The sequence below is a fragment of the Diospyros lotus genome, chromosome 5, assembly GCF_014633365.1.
Source record: "Diospyros lotus cultivar Yz01 chromosome 5, ASM1463336v1, whole genome shotgun sequence".
Lineage (NCBI taxonomy): Eukaryota > Viridiplantae > Streptophyta > Magnoliopsida > Ericales > Ebenaceae > Diospyros > Diospyros lotus.
In genome coordinates, this window is record NC_068342.1 from 29,510,761 (window position 1) to 29,531,906 (window position 21,146).

General features: G+C 38.5%; 1 protein-coding gene across 1 annotated transcript; it reads right to left on the reverse strand.

Annotated features, from left to right (window-relative positions):
• Nucleotides 1–1,156: 1,156 nt before the first annotated feature.
• On the reverse strand, nucleotides 1,157–16,924 carry LOC127802549 (pentatricopeptide repeat-containing protein At2g17140). Its single transcript, XM_052338401.1, has 5 exons — nucleotides 16,688–16,924; nucleotides 13,909–16,493; nucleotides 12,748–13,243; nucleotides 12,534–12,643; nucleotides 1,157–1,503 (listed from the first exon to the last, which is right to left on the reverse strand). Exons 2-3 carry the CDS (start codon nucleotides 16,407–16,409, stop codon nucleotides 13,126–13,128), a joined length of 2,619 nt encoding a protein of 872 aa, XP_052194361.1. The 5' UTR covers nucleotides 16,410–16,493; nucleotides 16,688–16,924; the 3' UTR covers nucleotides 1,157–1,503; nucleotides 12,534–12,643; nucleotides 12,748–13,125.
• Between the last annotated feature and the right edge of the window lie 4,222 nt (nucleotides 16,925–21,146).

Below are 21,146 nucleotides of genomic sequence, written 5' to 3' on the forward strand. Positions count from 1 at the left end.
ATTGGAATACATAAGACTTCTTATCTGTACAATAAGTGATAAATCATTTATTGACACTAATAAGCCTTTATATGTGACAAGGTCATGCCCAATGACAATTTGTTAGTGATTCCTTTAGAATCCAAACTGTATCAAGACATAACTAGTCAAATATAAAACTATCATGATGTCTCAAGTCTAAGGACCAGTCTGCACAATTGCAACACTAGAATTCCAACTCAACATTAAACAATAACCATCAAGGCATTGAATTGGCAAGACGTAACTAGGCATTTACCAAGACGTAACTAGGCACAATTAACGCACAATTCGTCAAAGTTGAATTGGCATACGCCCAAGGTCTCCTACGTAAAGTGTTCATGTCAATGTTAAAGTGTTCATATGATGTTAATGCCTAGGGTTACACTTTACGATGTTCAGGGTTCATACATAACCATCGACATCTTTAAAGTGTTACTTAACATCGACATCGTAACCAGGGTTAAGTAACATCGACATCTTTAACATCGACATGTTAAGTAACCCTAATTAATTAACCCTGGGCATTCATACGTAACCATCGATGGTTACGATGGGCATTCTTTAAAGTGTAACGATCCAGGGCATTCTTTACGATGGTTACTTAAGATGTTGATGTTAAGTAACACTTTACGATGTTAAGTAACCATGACGATGTTAAAGATCTAGGGCATTCTTTTCACTCTCCTAAACAACAGATCAATCTTAGCCCTAAGGACTTCGCTTTCCCAGATAGCGAACCCAACCATTCTTTTTCCTCCAATTGGACGCTAGCGTCGCTTGCTGATACAAACCTTACCTCTCACCTCTTTCCTGGGCTTTGTCAAGCTATATTTCTCAAGACAAATTTTAATTATTGTATCCCAACAACAACACTTTAGAAGACCTTTACAAGAGCTTCTCTTGAGTCACCTAGTCCCAAAAGCCTTTCTATTGGCAGCAGGAGACCCTCCAAGAAACTCTCAAGCCCCTTAGATGTGTTTTGGAAGACTGTTTATGCCACGAAACTATGAAAAATAAGTCAAACTTACCTCCGATATTTTCACCTCAAAATCTAAAAGAGATATCCCAAGAGATGTGATTATTCATCCACCTGTCAATTTTACTCTATAAATAAAGAAAAATCTCTTTAATAATTGAGATATGCTTAGAACTTTAGTCTAACTACACTTCTACTATTACTACATTCTTACTTAGAGAAACTAGTTAAAACATTGGAAAGCTGTGTGGGAAACACCCCACACCCCCTAACTGCTTCCTTTTTGCATCTGGAGACTCAATGCTTAAGATGGATAATCAGCCGCAACTATAAATTTATTGTTATATTTAGACAACAAATATATTAACACAAATCACCTAACAAAAAAGATATATGAATGCAGATTACAAATTCCGTATCAAAAACAAAAAATTGAACTGTTTTTTTTTTTCTTGGTTAATTCGCTGCCCAAAATCTTGAATATCAACTTCAATTTATGAAGAATCCTGTCAAAGAAACAAACAACAAAATTAGAACCAAGATTTAAAACAAATCTTTTGAATTGAGTGTCAAACAATAACAATGATATTTAAAACAAACAAAAAATAATTTTGCCAAGCTTGTAAAGCAAGAGTTTATCAGAATAAAACATTCAAAAGGAATCATTTGTACTATGGCCAACTGCCAAACCATTCACAACGGGGTTTTAGCCCAGAATTTGCTAAAGAAATTATTTTTCTCACATTTAGACAAAGTTTTTAAAATAAAATTTAACAAAGAGCAGTTTCTTTGAAAATGGGAAGCAATTGAATTCATTTTTATTAAAGTTGGGAAGTGATCTTGTGCTAACAGTCTAAATAGATAGCTTAACACAGAGATTTAGCACCGCAACCTTTAGACAAAAATTTCTCTGAATATAAGTCTTCTTTACAAGAAAATCCTCTTGTATAAACATTGTCACATTGACATTTTCTAGAAGAGTAATTCCCAATCCAAGTATGGATATGACACCTATTTCCTAATCTTCATTGAGTTAAAACAACAGTAGAGATGTTACAAGCTAAGCTTGGCCCGACTCGTTACATTAGCGAGTCGTGGTAGGGTTGGCTCACCCATTTATACAAGGTTGGGTTGAGCCTAGCATTTACGTGTTCACAGCCTGACACGACCCAACTCGTCTAAGGGCTTGGGCTCGGGCTCATGGGCTCAGCCTATTGGGTCTGACAAAATTTTGATTTTATAAAAAACTTATAAATAATTCAATTTTAATTTTTGATATTTAATTTAATAACTCTAATACTTAAAAATTATATAGACAATGTTACAAATTCACAATGACAATCAACAAATCTTAAAATTTTTATCTCATACACAAATTTACACTTATTTCAAGAAAATTTATATAGCCTAGGAATTTTACACTGCAGATTATCAAGAACTTGTTTCAATCGACGTTTCAGGAAGCTTCACAGCATTTTCGCTTTAATTAATAGCATTTCTTTGACAACATGCCATCCACTAAAAATGGTTCCCCCAAGGCATTGCCGACATTGATTAGGTAAGTGAAATATAACATACATGCAACCACACACGCATATCAGATTGACTTGAGACACAAGGTCCACAGAATCTTCTTCAGGGCCTGTGTCAATACTCAGGGGGTTAGAAGTTAATTCTTGGGATGGGACGGGTAATTAGGGACTCCATTTAATATATCTCAACATTTGATTCAATCCAATTGTCATAACATTGAACATAACTTCAAGACAAATTGATTTGTATAAATTTCAACACGAGACTGTTATGGTAGCAAGTTAATTAATATAAATAAAGGTGTAATTAGGCTGCTAGGAGATTAATACCCGTTAAGCAGAGCTGGTGGAATGTTCCAGCATGCTGAGCCACATGAAACGCAATTCAGCGCAGGCTGTAGCCACTTGTAAGTGCACATAGGCACGACACCAACTGCTTTTGGCGCCCAACTAGCTTGATCAATATATATAACTGATCAAGAGCGCCTAAAGGGACATGTTGAATAAATTTGGAAATCAGTTTCCCTCTATTTTTTCTCTAAATTCTCTCTTAACTCTCTCTCCCTATCCCGATCTCTCTCTCCCTCCCAATTATCTCTCACTTTCTCTCCCAATCTCGTTCTCAATTTCTCGAGACTCTATTGTCAGATTCTATAATCTGAAAATTGGTATCAGAGCAAGCTCCTGGCCGGACTGTACAAGACAATCGGATCAATGGCGGATGGTACTAGGATGCGACAGATGGAGATGCAACTTCAACAGGTGACAACGACAGTATCCGAGATGTAAGGAAGGGTAAAAACGGTGGAAGAAAGAATAGGATCGGCGGTGGATAGGAAGTTAGAGGCTTTGGCCGATCAACTCAAGGGGGATATGCACTCGCAAATTCGTGAGGAATTGCAAGAAGTTCGAGATCAAGGAAATTTGTTGCAGGATCGACTGCAACAATTTATGATGATGTTCGCGAATCAACCACAGGTGAGGATTTCCCCTAATTTTCCACCTAGGGAACGAATAGAGCCAATTCTACAAGGAATTGGTATCCAACACCGCAATGCGAGGATAACTGAATCGAAAGAAGAGCCCACAGTAGGTGATGAACCGATAATGGAAAGGAAACAGGGATTTCCAATACCTAAAGGTATCTTCTAGTATGTGAAAAGGTATTAAGCCGCGATGGTGGTTGAGAAGATGTGAGAAATTATTCGAAATTCACCAAGTATCGAAGAACCAGAGGGTGACCCTGGCAGTAGCATATCTTCATGATGAAGGAGATGTGTGGTTCCAAGGCTAGTCTAGGGTAAGAGATAACTATAATTGGGATGATTTCACAAGAGGTCTTAATGAAAGATTTGGGGAACGAGGCTGGTTGGATGTAGTACAGGAGTTTAATTGTTTGAGGCAGGAAGGTTCAGTATTGGACTATCAAGCGAAGTTCGAGGAACTCAAGTTCTTAATCCTAACCGAAACCCTGGCCTTACCGAAGATTATTTCATATCGAGTTTCATAGGAGAATTAAACGATGAGCTATGATCAGCAGTACAGGTGCTCCGACCAAGGACAGTCTCAGAAGCTGCAGAAGGGGCCAATCTACAGAAAATGACATTTGACGCCTTGCTGAAGAAACAAAAGGGGCAGATTAGAGGAGTGCAAGGAGGGATGATATACTAAGGTAGAAGGTCAATGGGGAGAGAGACAATGAGGACGAGGCATAATGCCAAGTATCCTGCATTACCTGCACCCCGTTTAAATATGCAAAGCAAAGACAAGGTGATAGAACAAAGAAGGTTGGGCGAGACTGTGTTTCAAGTGTGGTGAAAAGTACACACCGGGGCATTAATGTAGAAAACAACTTTTGTTGTTGGATGGTGAAGAAGAAGGGGATGAAACGGAAGAATTGGCTGCGATGGAAGAAGAGGAGGAAAAAGCCAGTGGAGCCATATCACTTACATGCCATTAAAGGGGTGGCTAATAGCAAAATTATTAAGGTGGAAGGGAAGGTGCACGATAGTTCTCTCATGGTATTAATCAACAGTGGGAGGACCCACAATTTCATCGATGAATCCACGACGAAAAGGAAGGGATGCCTAACGACTAGAACTCAATCATTATCAATCACGGTAGCTAATGGAGACAAAGTGATCAGCAAATCAACTTGCATGGGATTTTGTTGGGAGATGCAAGGGGAAGAATTCCAGGCTGACCTCAAACTACTCAGGTTGGGGGGCTTTCATATTGTGTTGGGGGTGGATTGGATGCGAGAGATGAATCCCATTAGTTTTGACTTCAATAATATGGAAGTAATGCTGGAAAGGAAAGGGAAGAGGGTGGTTCTACAAGGACACATGGAGGTAGGGGAATGCAAAATGATGAGGGGCAAGAAGTTGCAAAGGATGTTCAAAAAGAAATAGGCACAGTTGGCTCATTTATTTTCCATTGAGGCCAATGATCAGCAAGAGGAGAATTCTTAGACAAAAAGTTCAGAATCACCCCGACAAGTACACGAACTGACTCTTTTAGATTCATTGCTAAATGAATATTAGGACCTCTTCGTAGAACCTAAGTAATTACCTCCTAAACGCTCACTAGACCACACTATACCTTTCATACCCCCGGTTGAACCAATTAACATCCGTTCTTACCGGTACCCACCTAAACTTAGATTGGAAATTGAGAGGATGGTTAGAGAAATGTTAGACCAATCCATTATTTACCCAAGACACAGGCCTTTTGCTTCCCCTATCCTATTAGTTAAAAAAAAAATGGTACTTGGCGCTTTTGTGTTGACTATAGATAGCTTAATGCCATTATTATTAAGGACAAATTTCCTATCCCAATCATTGATGACCTACTCGATGAACTTAAACATGCAACCATATTTACCAAATTGGACTTAAGGGCAGGATACCATCAAATTAGAGTTAATCCTAAGGACATCTTCAAGACAGCCTTCAGGACATGTCATGGGCATTTCGAGTTTACATTCATGCCATTTGGCCTCACAAATGCCCCAGCTACATTCCAAGCCCTCATTAACCAAATTTTTTAACCCCACCTCAGAAAATTTGTGCTGATTTTTTATTTTTTTTTATGACATACTAGTCTATAGCCCTTCTTTTGATCAACACCTTATCCACCTTAGAGCAACATTTGAGATCCTGCGATTCAATTAGCTATGTATCAAGCTGTCAAAATGTGCCTTTGCACAGCCACAGATAGAATACCTTGGGCATGTTATCTTAGGTGTTGGCGTGGGAACTGACCCAAAGAAAATAGAAGTTGTTATGGCTTAGCCCAAACCTACTAACATCCGGGCCTTAAGGGGTTTCTTAGGGCTTACTGGTTACTACTGAAAGTTTGTGAAGAACTATGGCACCATAAGTAAGCCTTGGACAGAAATGCTGAAGAAAAATGGATTCAAATGGAACCCCAAGGCAGAAGAAGCCTTCGAGCAGTTAAAAGTAGCCCTAGGTAATGTGCCTACATTAGGCCTTCCCGACTTTGATAAGCCCTTCACTTTGGAAACAGATGCAAGCAACACCGGCATAGAAGCAATACTAACTCAAGAGGGAAGGCCTTTGGCGTTTCTCAGCCAAGCTTTAGCTCCAATACATCAAGGCCTTAGCATCTACGAGAAGGAACTGATGGCAGTACTAATGGCTGTCGAGAGGTGGCGCCACTACCTAGAAGGGGGAAAGTTTATAATCAAAATAGACCATAAGAGCTTAAAATTCATCCTACAATAAAGGCTGCACAACCAACTACAAAAGAAAGGTATGTCTAAACTAATGGGTTTAGACTACATAATCCAATTCAGGAAAGGGAAGGAGAATGTTATAGGATATGCTTTATCTCGCTGCCATCAGTGTTATTAAAGGCCCAAGGCGCATTAAGGCGCAAAGGGTCTTGGAGCCTGAGGCGCAAGGCGCAAGGCGAGGCGCGCGCCTGGCAGGTGCAAGGCGCATGCTGACTAAGAAGAAAGAAAAATATACTTCTTAATTGAATAATAAGTCATAAAATATATCCTAATCACATATCAACATTTATGTTATCAAAAAATTCAAGAATTCAACATATATTAAATAAATCACAACATAAACATACTTCAAGAAGAAGCAGCAGCAGGCATCAACAAATAAAAATTAAAAAAAAAAAAAAAGAACTGAAGAAGAAGAAGAAGAACAGGAGGAAGAGAAGAAGAAGAAGAAGAAGAGAAGAAGTAGCAGCAGCGTAAGAAAGAAGAAGAAGAACCAAAGGAAAAGAAGAAAAAGAAGCAGGCTAGCAGTAGCAGCAATGTAGTGAGAAGAAGAAGAAGAAGAAGTTTAGCAGCAGTGGAAGAAGAAGAAGAAGAAGAAGTTTAGTAGCAGCAACGTAGTAAGAAGAAGAAGTAGACGAAGTTTAGCAGCAGCGGAAGAAGAAGAAGAAGAAGAAGAAGTTTAGCAACAACAGAAGAAGAAGAAGAAGAAGTTTAGCAGCAGCGGAAGAAGAAGAAGAATGTTTAAAAAATAAAACATGCTGAAAAATCAGCTGCGCCTGATGGATGTGCGCCTGAGGGAGGTGCGCCTGAAGGGCCTAGGCGCGCCTGGCTGGATCTCGCCTCGCCTGGGCATGGCAAGGCGAGATGGCTGCGCCTTGAGGGGCCTTGCGCCTAGGCGCACGCCTAGGCGCGCCTTTAACAACACTGGCTGCCATGAGGAAGGAATGACGACAACCATCTCTATAGTGGTACCCGATTAGCTTCAAGAAATCACTGACAGCTACCAGAAGGATGGATGGACCAAGGATCTGCTAGAACAATTGATAGTTAATGCTGCCAGCAAACTGGGGTACTCGCTTACCAACAGGGTAATAAGATACAAAGACAGAATGGTGATCGGCGATTGTAAAGAATTGAAAGACAAAATAATTCATGCGTTGCATGGATCTCCCATCGAAGGGCACTCGGGTATCCAGAACATATACCACAAGGTCAGACAATTATTCTTTTGGCCACAACTAAGGAAGTACGTATGGGAATATGTCTTCAGTTGCGAGGTATGTAGAAGATGCAAGCATGAAACAGTGGCCCACCCAAGACTACTTCAACCTCTAGAAGTCCCTGATCGCGCATGGACTAATATCACTATGGACTTTATCGAGGACCTACCAAAATCGAAAGGAAAGGATTGTATTTTGGCAGTAGTCGATAGGTTCACAAAATTTAGTCACTTCATAGGCCTAACTCATCCGTTTACAGCACAAGACGTGGCTAGAGCCTACTTGGATAATGTGGTGAAGTTACATGGAATTCCAAGGTCAATTGTATTTGACCGAAACAAAATATTTACCAGCCTCTTTTGGAAGGAACTTGTGAAGAACCTGGGAACCAAACTCCTAATGCTTACAGCTTTCCATCTAGAAATGGATGGCCAAACCGAACACGTTAACCATTGTTTGGAAGGGTACCTAAGGTGCTTAAGTTTTGTGCAGCCAAGGGGATGGCACAAGTGGTTAGCTATGGCTCAGTGGTGGTACAACTTGAGCTTCCACAATTCAATCAAAATGACACCTTTCGAGGCTCTTTATGGTTACAAACTAGATTTACTTCCTGCCCTAGGAAGTTACACAACAATCGTAGCAATTGAAGCTTATCTCCAATAGAGACAAGAAGTGTTAAGAATGATAAAAGAAGAATTGACCAAGGCGAGAAATCAGATGAAACAACAAACAGATCGAAAGATGAGTGAACGAGAATTCTCGGTGGGGGATGAAGTATACTTGAAGCTCAGCAAACAACATTACAAGGCACTGACCAAACAAACCATCTCGAAGTTAAACCCCAAGTTTTATGGTCCATTCAAGATTTTGGAGTGTTAGAGTTATGCCCCACAAGCCAATCATGTTTTATGTAATTAATCATACTTTACATTGGGATTCTTTATCTTCAATCAATTGTTATTACAAGGCATTATGTTTTTATTTGTCATTGATGGTTGTCGTCATTATTTATTGTAATCCATACTTGACAAAGTCCATAGATCAAATAGGCTCATGAAATATGGTTGTGCATGGAGATGACGATCATGAAACATATTCCTTATAAGCCTTGATCTTAAATGTTCCTAGTCACAGAGTTATTAGGAGTGGACACTAATAACTCAGATAAATTAGCACATATGATGCATCCTCAATCAGGAGAATGTCTTGTTTCATGGACATTGGTGTGAGAACACTAGTACATATATGTGGATGCTTATTATAAGAATAAGTACACTAAACTGACCCGCTACAGAATTCCTAATGGTTATTGTTTAATGTCAAATTGGAATTCTTGTATTGCAATAGTGCAGATTGATCTTTAGACTTGAGACATCATGGTAGTCTTATATTTGATTGGTTACACCTTGGTGTTTTTTTGGATTCTAATGGAGTCATTGACAAACTGTCACTAGGCGTGGCCTTATCACGTATGAAAAGCTTGTGAATGTCAAAATAGGATTCATCACTTATCGTCAAGATGAGACGATGTCCTATGTATTCCGATGATTTCATGACTGAGGAAATCCTTAGCCAATGTGAGGTAGAAATCAAAAGGTGTTTTGATTTCACCTATCAAGTCATAAATATGGAATGGATACATAGTTATTGAATGATTAGGGTTTCATCATAAAACCATACCCTAAATTCAATCGGGACATAGATCGATGAAAGGATTTTACTGCACGGTAATTGTAATTGAAAAGGTCCGTGTTTTTCATCATTGGTTAGGTATTCATGACATGTTGCTAGACGTTAACCATGATACGTAGAGTTTTAGAATTAATTTGATTAATTCTAAAACTATTAATTAAAGAGTTTAATTAAGAACCTCATGAAATGTGTTAATTAAGAAGCCCATGAGTTTAATTAATCTAATAAGTTGGGCCTTGATATAGCCCAATAGAATTGGCCCTACATCTAGTCTAATGGTGGACCTAAGGGGTCACACACTTAGATCGAGCCCAATCCACAATTAAAAAAGAGAGAGTCAACCCAATGTGATTAAGGGTCAAACCTAAAGTGTTAGGGTTTTTCTAAGGCACAATTAGGATTCTTAAACTCTATTTATATGCAGCTTAAGAAGCTGAAAAAAAAAGTAGAAAGATTTCGATTTTCTCTCTAAAGGCGTCTAGAGTTGCTAGCACGACCAAGGCATCTGTGGAAGGATCGATCGTGTGGATCGACTTAGAGGAGATCCGCTTGTGTCTCTACGGATTGAAATCGGGCAGAATTGAAGCTTACACGGTCGTGGTTTCCAAACATGGAGAAAATAGGAGCAGTAGCTTATCAGCTGGCGCTACCTAAAGAGGCAAGGATACACCCGGTCTTCTACGTCTCTCTCATAAAGAAAGTTGTGGGTAGCCAAAGATCTACCCCAAAATTACCTCCTATGGTGGGAGAAGTACCTCCAAATGCAGTACCAATTGCCATTGTGGACAGACAAGTTACACACCACAATGGCATCCCTCTGATCCAGGTGTTGGTGCAATGGTCCTCCCTTCACTACAACAACAACACTTGGGAGTACTTGCCTGAACTCCTTCAACAATTTCCCAACGTGGCAAGCTTACTACAGATTTCTTGCAGATAATAAATATTTTAAGGGGCTAGGATTGTTATGATAGCTAGCTGATTAATATAAATAAAGGTGTAATTAGGCTGCTAGGAGGTTAATACCCGTTAAGCATAGCTAGTGGAATGTTCCAGCATGCTGAGCCACGTGAAGCGCAACTAAGCGCGGGCTATAGCCACTTGTAAGTGCACATGGGCACAGCACCAACTGCTTTTGGTGCCCAACTAGCTTGATTAGTATATATAACTGATCAAGAGCGCCTAAAGGGACATGTTAAATGAATCTGGAAATCAGTTTCCCTCAATTTCTTCTCTGAATTCTCTCTAACTCTCTCTCTCTCTCTATCCCAATCTCTCTCTCCCTCCCAATTATCTCTCACTTTCTCTCCCAATCCCGTTCTCAATTCCTTGAGACTCTATTGTTAGATTCTATAATCTGACACAAACCTTTCAAATTGTAGAAAGAATTGAAAAAATAAGGACGTCAACTGCATGCAATTAATATATATGCATATGAGATTCAAAGCCAGGGGTTCCTAAGCAGTGCAACTATAGTAATTTGCAGAGATTCAGGGGTGACTCCAACTTCATCATTATCAATAATTTTTGTCCCTCCGAAAATTTTGGATATACCCCAAAATAATGCGACAATATATCATCCATCTGATAATAAAGTTCAGATTACCAATTATTGATAATAAAAGTCTTGGATCCTATAATTCAGAGGAGATATAGTGAATTCTAAAGGCTTCTGATTGCCAGCCTTGATGTCACTAAAGTATTTTAGAGAATTCTATAAATTCTTTGAATTCATGAGATTATTAGGGGGTATTTCTAGAGAAATATGGAGATACTTGTAAATACTTTTAGACTTCTCTAGTGGTTGTGTAAATATCTTAGATACTTGTACCAAATTGCACTGTATAAATTTCAACACACCAGACCTTTCAAATTGTAGAACGCATTGATATAATAAGGACATCAAATGATGCAATTAATATGTATGCATATGAGATTCAAAGCCATGGTTCCTAAGCAGTGCAACTATAGTAATTTGCAGAGATTAAGGGGTGATTCCAACTTCATTGCTTACAATAATTCTTATCCTCCCAAAATTTTTGAGTATACCACAAAATAATGTGACAATATATCATCCATCTAATAAAGTTCAGATTTACCAATTATTGATAGTAAAATTATTGGAGTCTATAATTCTCTGAAGATATGGTGAATTCTAGAGGCTTTTGATTGGTCAGTCTTGATGTCACTAGAATTTTTTAGAAAATTCTGTAAGATCTTTGAATTCTTGAGATTATTAGGGGGGGCTAGAGAAATATGGAGATGCACATAAATACTTCTAGATTTCTCTAGCGGTTGTGTAAACATCTTAGATGCTTGTACAATTTACTGTTGATTCATTGACATATGGCATAATCCTAGTGACATTTTTTCTGGGAGTGACTGTAAAGAGGGAATGACCTAATTTGTGAAGGCATACAAGTACAATAGCATTTTGAGGCAATATAAAGAGTTCCTTTCAAAACACTCTCAAGTTTTTCAATACAAAGAGTTCCATGTAGGTTAACTAATTTATGTTCAACAAGAAAGTTGGAAGAAACTGATTTGCTTTTGTCCAGACAAGCGTTGTCATCAGAAAGCATGAGCCTGAAGACTTCTTGTAGAAAAAGAAAGAAAGAAAGGTGTGTGGTCAGATCTTTGTTAGTGGCCAATTTAGTTTCAGAAGCAGAAGCAGCTGGGTTTCATTTGTAAAGAGAAGCAGAGAGCAGGCTAATACTTATTTGCAAAGTCATTGGAACCGGAGATCAGATGGATGTACTTTTATCAATACCAATTATGGTAATAGCAATAAGCTGACAGCAGGCCAATCTATTACTAAGTCTTCATTTGGCTTTGTTAATAGCCCCAATAACAATAATAGCAATACTTCCATCTATAGTGCTGTGTTTTCTAAGTGGAGTTGGTTATTAGTAGGGCACAAAGGAAAAGGAAATTTTGTTTTGGGGTTAATAATTCTATGTCCACATACATCTTAGTGTTTTGGTTGTTTTAGCAATGAAACCTGATAATAAATTCAGGGATTTCCTCTTCTTTTTTTTTTTTTTTAAATGTGTCTTATGGGATTTTGGGTATGAACCGTAATTGGCCCAAGTTCATTAAACAGTTGGCTTTACATTTTGTATGCACATGCATGCAGTGACTAAGAAAGGAAAAAACAGAGAAAAAGAAGAAAGGGGCTTGCACAAACACTCTCTCTCTCTTTCTCTTGAAGCTACTGTGCGTGTAAAGAACCCCATCTATAGGATGCATAGATAGCAGAAAAATAAGAGGAAAAGAAAAAAGCATCCATAGCAGATTTCAGACAAACACAAAAAGGTTTGAGAGTTCAGATTTACTGAGCAAAGGGTTGCAGAAATTGCCTCTGAATAACATGAAGTTCATGTACAGAACCATATCTCCATATCGCCTCTCAATCAATGCTCTACCTGATTGCAATCGCTGAAATCTGGAATTGAGAAGAGCAAATGAGTATATAATGAAGAGATTCATAATGAAATCAGAACCCTAGTTTATGTGTTGCAGAAGAGAAAGAGAGAGAGAGAGCACCACCTTGTTGCAGACTTGCAGCTATGGCAATTCACTGTGAAACCCTTGTTTGTTGTTGGCCTTTGATTTCAAAGAGATGGAAAGAGAGCCAACTGCCAAGTCTGTATGGGTTGTATGGGTCTGGGCCATGAAGACCCATCCCGTTTAATAAACGGGTCTAACAGGTCTGTATCTAATGGGTTTGGTCCAGGTCCATTATAAATGGGTCCAGAACTCACATGTCCGGAACTGGTTGGGTCTGGGCCAGACCCAGCCCATTGACAGCCTTACATAGTTGTGAAACCATACTGTATTGTTGCTCTTCCACTTCTTCTGCCTCAGCATTCAGTTAGCCTCTAACCAATAGAATTTTTTGGAAAAGGTCTACAAAAGCTAGTAATTTCAATAAAAACCATCCCAGAGATCATGAAAATCACTTCTCCGAGGTCGGAAACTTGCATGACCCCACCCTTTTTGTACCTGCTTAATAGTTTTCAATGCTATATTGCTGCCATCATTTCTGCTCATAAATGGTTAAAGACATAATATCAGCAAGGTCCAAGAAATTAGAGTAATATGCAGGAGATGAACAAATAATGAAATGAAACAGAAACAGAAACAGAGTATGACCCTAGAAAGTGCTCTAACAGAATATGTAACAAGTTGGAGATGAATCTCAATTGCTAGGGTCCCTATCACCTTAGAACTCAGAGTAGAGTATAAACACACAAATTATACCCATTGGTTATCGCCTTTTCTTGAGGGTCATCTGTGAAAAGGACTCATTTACTTTGCTAGATAAATGAAGTATTATAATGGTGGATCAAATTCAGTCAAGTGAGGCACTGGTCTAAGTTACATATCCACTCATGCAAGCAACAAACTTTTCTCTTTTTTCTTTTTTTGGTATTTTTTTGTAAGCAGATACAGAAATATGATTTCTTCTTTCAAGCCAGCCTTTATCAAGTAGAGAATGGAGCATTATTCCCACCTTCTATTAAACTCAAGAATGGGATTGTGAAACTATATTCAAGCAAGTAATTGTGGAGAAAACAATAATAAAGAATTTATCAATTTCTAACACAAAAAGAAAGAACCAGACAAACCTGCCATTTTCAAATTGAGTCCCAAGAAAGCATTGAGAACAATTAAATAAAATGAAGGAAAAAATCTTAATACCCATACCTGTGCACTATGGTTTGCCAATCATTCCCACCATAATGATTTGGTCTGTGATGATTTAACTCTCCCTTATTTCGATTAATGTTATTGGCCAAATTACCCTCTGAAGACATTTCCAGCATCCTTTCTGCAAGTTCATCTGCATCATGCTTATTTCCCTTTTTTCGTAAACCCTCAATCACTGGAATGAATGATGCAGGATCAACTCCATATCCTTTGTCAATCATCAATTTCAGGAGACCACTAGCACATTCCAAATTTTCATCATTCAAAAGTCTGTCAATAAGACCTTGATAGGGGAAGCTCCCTAAGTCAAAATATCTCTCTATTGAAGCTTCCAATAGTGCCTTTGCTTCCATGACTTCTCCTTCAGCAAGTAACTCACTGAACATCAAACTGTAAAGGGATTCTTTATGGCCACATGTATTAAAAGCAATATTGAATACCTCCCTTGCTATCCCAAATTCACCTGTCTTGCAAGAAGCTTTAATTAACAACCCAAAGGAAGACATGTTAGGGAATATATCCCTTTGCCTCATTTCATCTACAAGAGAAATTGCATCTTCTGTTCTCCCAGCTTCACATAAACATTCAATCATTATATTATAAGTGTATACATTGGGAGAGATGCCTCTTTCTCTCATCTCATCCATCAGTCCATACATTTCAAAGATTTGTTTTGTACTCCCCAGACCAGCCATCAAAGAATTATAAGTTTGAATGCTCTTACTGCAACCTTTTCTCTCCATGTCCTTGAGAGCCCGGAATGCTGAGGATACCTTTCCACTTTTACAGAAATAATGTATAAATGTATCATAAAGAGCCGAGTCAGGGTACAAGTTCCTCCCCATCATCTCAACAAACTTATTTTTAGCTTCAGCAAACCTTCCAGTCTGACATAACCCATTAATTATAGTTGAATACGTGATCAAATCAGGCAAGCATTTTCCCCCATTATTATTGCCATCCAATAGGCCAATAAGGGGATTGCCTAGATGATCAAGTGCAGCAATTCCATGTGTCCACATTTTGTTGACAATTTCAACTGCTTTGTCCACCTTGCCAATTTTGCATAAACCATCAAGCACAATATTACAGGTCACACTATCCAAGCCATAACCTAGTTCTTTCATGCTTCGCAGTAGACTCTCTGCTTCTGATATTTTTCCCTCTTTCCACAGGCTATGCAACAAGATATTGCAAGTGTAACTGTTTGGGAAATAGCCATTCCTCACCATTTCATGTAGAAGATTGTTGGCTTCGTGAACTTTCCTTTTCAAACAGTATCCATTCAGTAGAATGGTATAAGTAACTGTATCAGGGGGAACCCGACTTCCTATCATTGAATCCATCAGCATTCTTGCATCGAAAAGCATTCCTTTCTTACATAGCCCATCCATCATAATGTTATACGAATAAATGTTTAACTCTATTCCCTTTTCTTCCATCTCTTTAAGGACTAATTTTGCCTCTAACAGCTTCCCATTTCTCATCAAACCCAACAACCATATATTATAGCTCTCCACTTTTCCAAAAGCACCATTTCTTTTCATGGACTCAACAAGGGTCTTTGCTTCCTCCAACATTCCTTTTGCGCAAAATCCCTCCAGCATCAGATTGAATGTTATGATGTTAGGCTGCGGCAATCCTAACTCATCTATTTGCATATCTCTAAAAATTCTAGAGGCTTCCATAACCTTCCCTGCACTACAAAGAGCTGCAATTCTAGAATTGAAAGTAACAATATCTGGGACAAGACCATCTTTTCTCATTCTCTCCACCAATTCCTCAGCCTTATGGGTCTTACCTTCTTTACAAAAACTTGAAATCAAAGTATTGTATATTACAGTACTAGGTGAAATCCTCATACTTCGCATTGCCTCCAAAAGCTCCATACCAACAGGAGTAAGCCCAGCTCTACAGTATCCACGGACCAAAATCCCAAAAGAGAAGTCATTGGGCTGACAACCCTTCTCAAACATTTTATCCAACAACTGTCGGGCATCTTCCAAACAACCACAATCACACAGGCCAGCAATCAGAAGATTAAAAGTATAAGTCTCTGGCAAAAGCCCAGCAGCAATCATATCTTTATACAGCCAGGAGATGTGATCCACGCAATTCCTTCGAAGGCCAGACTGCATAAGAAAATTGTACAGAGACGCTGGAGGAGATTTATCAGGGAACTGGGTTCGGATGAATCGAAATTGAGAAACGGCCTGTTTGACAAGGCCAGACTCTGCCAAGATTCTCACCATGGTAAATAGAGAAGCATGAGAAGTGTGGAGCGGTTGAGAGAGCAGGAGTTGATGAAGGGCATTGATCTCCGGTAACATTTTTGCTCCAGCTAAAATACGGGTGATATGAGGAACTGCTTGATGGAAGTGAGTAAACGAATTTGAAGAGTTGGGAGAGGAGATGGTGCGTTTGAAAAGATGCCATGCCAATTTGGGATTGTTAGTGTTCTTGAACAGGGCTTTCACCAGTTGTTTAGTCTGGTCCATATAGCGGTCAAATGTGCAAGTAAATGTATTTTCTTGTCTTGCAAATTGCGTCTACTCACTTATTTTTATGCGTTGAAGTCCTGCCTGCAAACGATGAGCAACCCGACATTATTATGAGAAAAGGAAACGAAGATCCGAGGGATTGTAGAAAAGGAGTTACACCGTACGAAAATCAACATGTGATGATGTAACTACAAATTCTAGCCCAACATAGAATTAGCCAAACTCATCTACAGAATCTAACACAATGGAAGAGGGCTCAGCTCAAGAGACAAAACCTATTAGGGCTAGGTTGCAGAAGACCCTAGCTCTCTCTACACGCCGCGAGACTGCGATGGAAGAGATTACCGGCGGCCAAGACCTTGAAATTGAATGATGGCCGGTTTATGCGTTTGGGTTTGGGCAGCAGCAAGGCTCTTTGGTTCGCCGGGCAATGAAGAAACAGAGGCTGAAAGGAAGAATGTTGGGAAATTTGGAAAAATAGGACTCTCGGTAACTTTGGCAAAATAGGACACTTTGAAAATCTTTCCCAAATTAGGACTTTTAAACTTTTATTGGACAAAAATATTCCCATTTATCAGTGTAGGACCCTATCTTCTTTTCTTCCCTTTCTTCTTTCACGAACATTCTCACTCGCCAAAATGCTACTGCTTCTTCATCATTCATCTTCTTCAAATCCATGTTGTTCTTCCCTAAGTGTTATTACTTTTGCACATCAGTTGTCTTTTCTCTATCTAGGTATTTATTTATTTTCTTATCTTTAAAGAAATTTAGTTAACGAATCTGAGTAGTTGAGTGAGTTCGGGATAGTTTATCCTCGTTTTGGCTATTTTCTGAATGAAAAAGTAACGAGTTTGTAAATGAAGTAGGTTGTGATTCTCCATTCAAAAGCTTGATTGATTGAGTGAAAAGTATACATTCCACTAATTTGGACATATATCGGTTGATATATCGATAATTTACGTCATGATGTATTTCAACCGATATAGGTTCAAACATAGAAAGTATCATGAAAAATAATTATATTGATTTCTATATTGATCATGTAAAGATATATATCAACCAATATATAGGTTTCAAAAGAATGTGTATGCATCGACATCATTTCTCAACTAATATATCGATAGCTTGTTATCAGTTGAGGTCTTATGTAAACCAATATATTAACCAATATGCCCTTACACAACCGACATTAAGAAATCGATATAACTTAAACAACTGATATATTTTTATACATACAAAACTGATATGTTTTTATTTAATTTAGAAATTGTTTCAATTTATAGTATAGGAATTACAGCTTCGAGACCTATCTTTATACCTGTTATGTATGGAGGTCAGTGGCAATATGATGTTGATGCGAAAGAATATAAATATGTGACCAATAAATGTGGGTCGATAATACATGTGGAGTCGGATTACACATTCGACCAACTGGTAAGTTCCTTATACAACAAGTTCAATGTTAGTTTGGCTGCGAAGTCAGTTGTGTTAAAGTACAAGTTTAAGCAGTTAGATCTATCCGCACTTCCATTGGAGATTCATGATGATATAGATGTTAAGTGTTTTATAGTCAAATGCTCTCAGATAGAGTCTAGAAGCGCATTGTGTGTTAATTTTTTTGGACAAATTACAACATAATTTTGGTGTTAGAAATAAGAAAAAGATTACAGAGAATAAAGTTTGTAGGAATTCTCTGATGACATGCTTGGGCAACGATAGTCCAATGTCGTCGAAAGACGAGGTTAATTGCGATGATGTCGTGGATGGAAATCGTTATGAAGATGTTAATTGGGATGCTAGAAATGGTGTTGAAGATGTTAATTGGGATGATGTTGGACATGGGGTTGAAGATGTATTCAATGCTGATAATATTAAAAATTTGGGCAATATCAATGTAGAGGTTGGTGATCGTGCTGAGCAGCCTAATTTGCTCTCATTTTCGAGATTATCAAGGGTTAGTTCAAGAACATTGCCAGGGGTGTCAAAAGTTGAGTTAAACCAAATTTTTGTATCAAAATCAGAATTGCATGAACGTATGAGTTTATCGGCTTTGAAGAAGAATTATGAATACAAAGTGATCAAGTCAACTAAGAATGTATTGTACATGAAATATAAGAACTGTGATTGTAAATGGTGGTTGAGGGAAACCATGCTTGGCCCTTCTTTTGGTTGGACAGTCAAGAAATATGTAAATAGTCATTCATATTCATCTTCAATAATACACCGCAATCATTGTCAGACGAAGAGCAAAGTAATTGATTCTTATATAAAAATCAATTTTGAGGATGTTAAGAGTATTTATAAGCCTAAGAAGATTGTTGACGATTTTCAAAAGGACTTTAGGGTCAACATAAGTTATGATAAGGCATGGCGATTATCGAAAATGGCTTTGGACATGATTAGGGGGGTGCGAAGGAATCATTCCAGTTGATTCCATCTTATCTGTACATGTTAAAGTTGAATAACTTTGGGACTATTACAGAATTTGAGAGTGATAGTAGCAACAGATTCAAGTACCTTTTTATGGCCATTGAAGCATACCTTGCCAGATTTCACAGCAAGATGCGGCCCGTTATTGCAATCGACATTTGCCTAACAGAAATACACTGAGGGGTTTGCTAAAAGACCAGTTTTGTGTGAAAGGGGGATAAAATTATCTGATTATACTGAACCACCTTATGAGTTACAGTCATTGATGACAAGTAGAGGATGGCATATTTGGGTAAACTTCCAATTCAAGGTTATAGTGCCACTAGTGAAGGAGATTTACTCCAACATTACAGCAAACAAAAATTACTCGGGGCAAAAATGTATAAAGACTTTGGTTAGGAAGATTGAGTTGCAGTTAACACCCCATGGCATTGCTAAGATGTTTGAGTTGCCTAGAGAAATGCCTATTCAGATGCCGGAAGAACAAGATCCTAAGTTAGAAAAAAACAGATCTAGCAAACTTATTGGCTGATAAGGAGGAAGCAGTGTGGCTAGGACCAAGATTCCCTAAGGCTCGCTTGTCTCCTAAATGTAATGTTTTGCATAGGCTAGTATGTTCTCATTTTTTACCTCAGGCATATGTATCATCAGTATCTGTTGATCAGGCTATGTTTATTGGGAAGCTTTTGAAGGTAGTGCATGTGAATTTGGCCGAACATATTTTTGATATCATTGATTTAGCTGGCTGGACCCCATCTGGGAGCGGTGGGTTACCCTTCGGTGGACTTATCACGTGGTTCTTAGTAAAGAACGGAGTTAAGGAAAAGAGAGGGGTTGAAATAATTAATCTAATGGCACGGATCTATTTAGCCTCAGCACATAAGAGTGTGGGACAGTTAAAAAGGAGGAAAATCCAGTGCAAAAAGAGGGTGACCCATCAGAAGGATTGGAAACTGATCCTCAGGCAGCCACGAGTGAGAGAGATGGACAGTCTATTGAGGGGTTATGCAAACTAATGCAAGAAATGCAGAGCAGGCAAGAAGAAATGTATTTGCATCTACTACAGGGGCAGGACATGATAGTTTTAGAGCTGCAGGAAGTCAAAGAAGAACAAAAGAGACTACGTGAATTGGTTAACAGCTGGGCCAATGATTAATCCGACGACTTCGTGTCATTCCATTTCAAGAACCAGCTGTTTTCTCTCTCATTTTCCTAGCTCCAGTGCCTAGTACCTCATGATTTTGTACTGATTAATTCTTCTGGACCATTTAATTATATTTTGTAATGGATTAATTCTGACTTGTTTACAACTTTGATGCATTTTTGTTCATTGCAGTAGGAATTTTATGCTCACTTTTGTGTTGTTAATTACATCATTGGCTCATGTATGATTGCCTCCACCTCTCTGATTTAATATATATATATAACATAAATGTGTAAGTTGTGAAATTAATATTTTGCATGCAGTGAGTGACCCGCAATTGCTCATTTGTTTAGTGGCATAAAAATCAAAAGATGATTGAATCAACAGAATGTTTAGATTACATGCCGACTAGCAACTGCCCAATGAGTAAGTTTTGTTGTATGGGTGAAATTACGTACCATATCACTTTTGTGACCCACAGTGGAAAATTCATCACCTAGGTTGAGTTTGTGGTTAACCATAGCCCAGGAAAGAATTTAAATTGCTAAGGGTCTAGCAATATTCAAGTTGGGGGGTGTGATTAGTGGTTAAATATGTCGAATATTATCATATTTTTATCCATTTTCTATCTAATAAATATGATAATTTGGCATGTTTATTTATTTTTGCAAGGACTTATCGAAATTGTGCCTAAGCCATGCAATTTGCATAAGTGATCCAAGTCATATCTAGGTGTGTGAAGAGAGAGCATCCGGATGTTACTCAGCACATCCGGATGATCATCCAAGGCCATCCTAATATGAAGATGTCGCATCCGGATGTTGCTTAGCACATCCGAATAGCCATCCAAAGCCATCCGGATACGAAGATGTTGCATTTGGACGCCCCTCAGCGCATCCGGATACAAATGAAGAAGCTGCCAAGATAGATATCCGGATAGCCTCACAAATCACATTCGGATACAAGAGAAAAATCCAAAGAAGATACATCAGAATATCACACAATATATCCAGATATTAATGAAGCCTCATCCGGATGCATCAATGAAGCATCCGGATACAAGACACAAGACTCGCGCAACACATCCGGATACCCCACAACGTATCCGGATATCAGAGAGAAGAGGAAAAACTAACATCCGGATACCCCACAATATATCT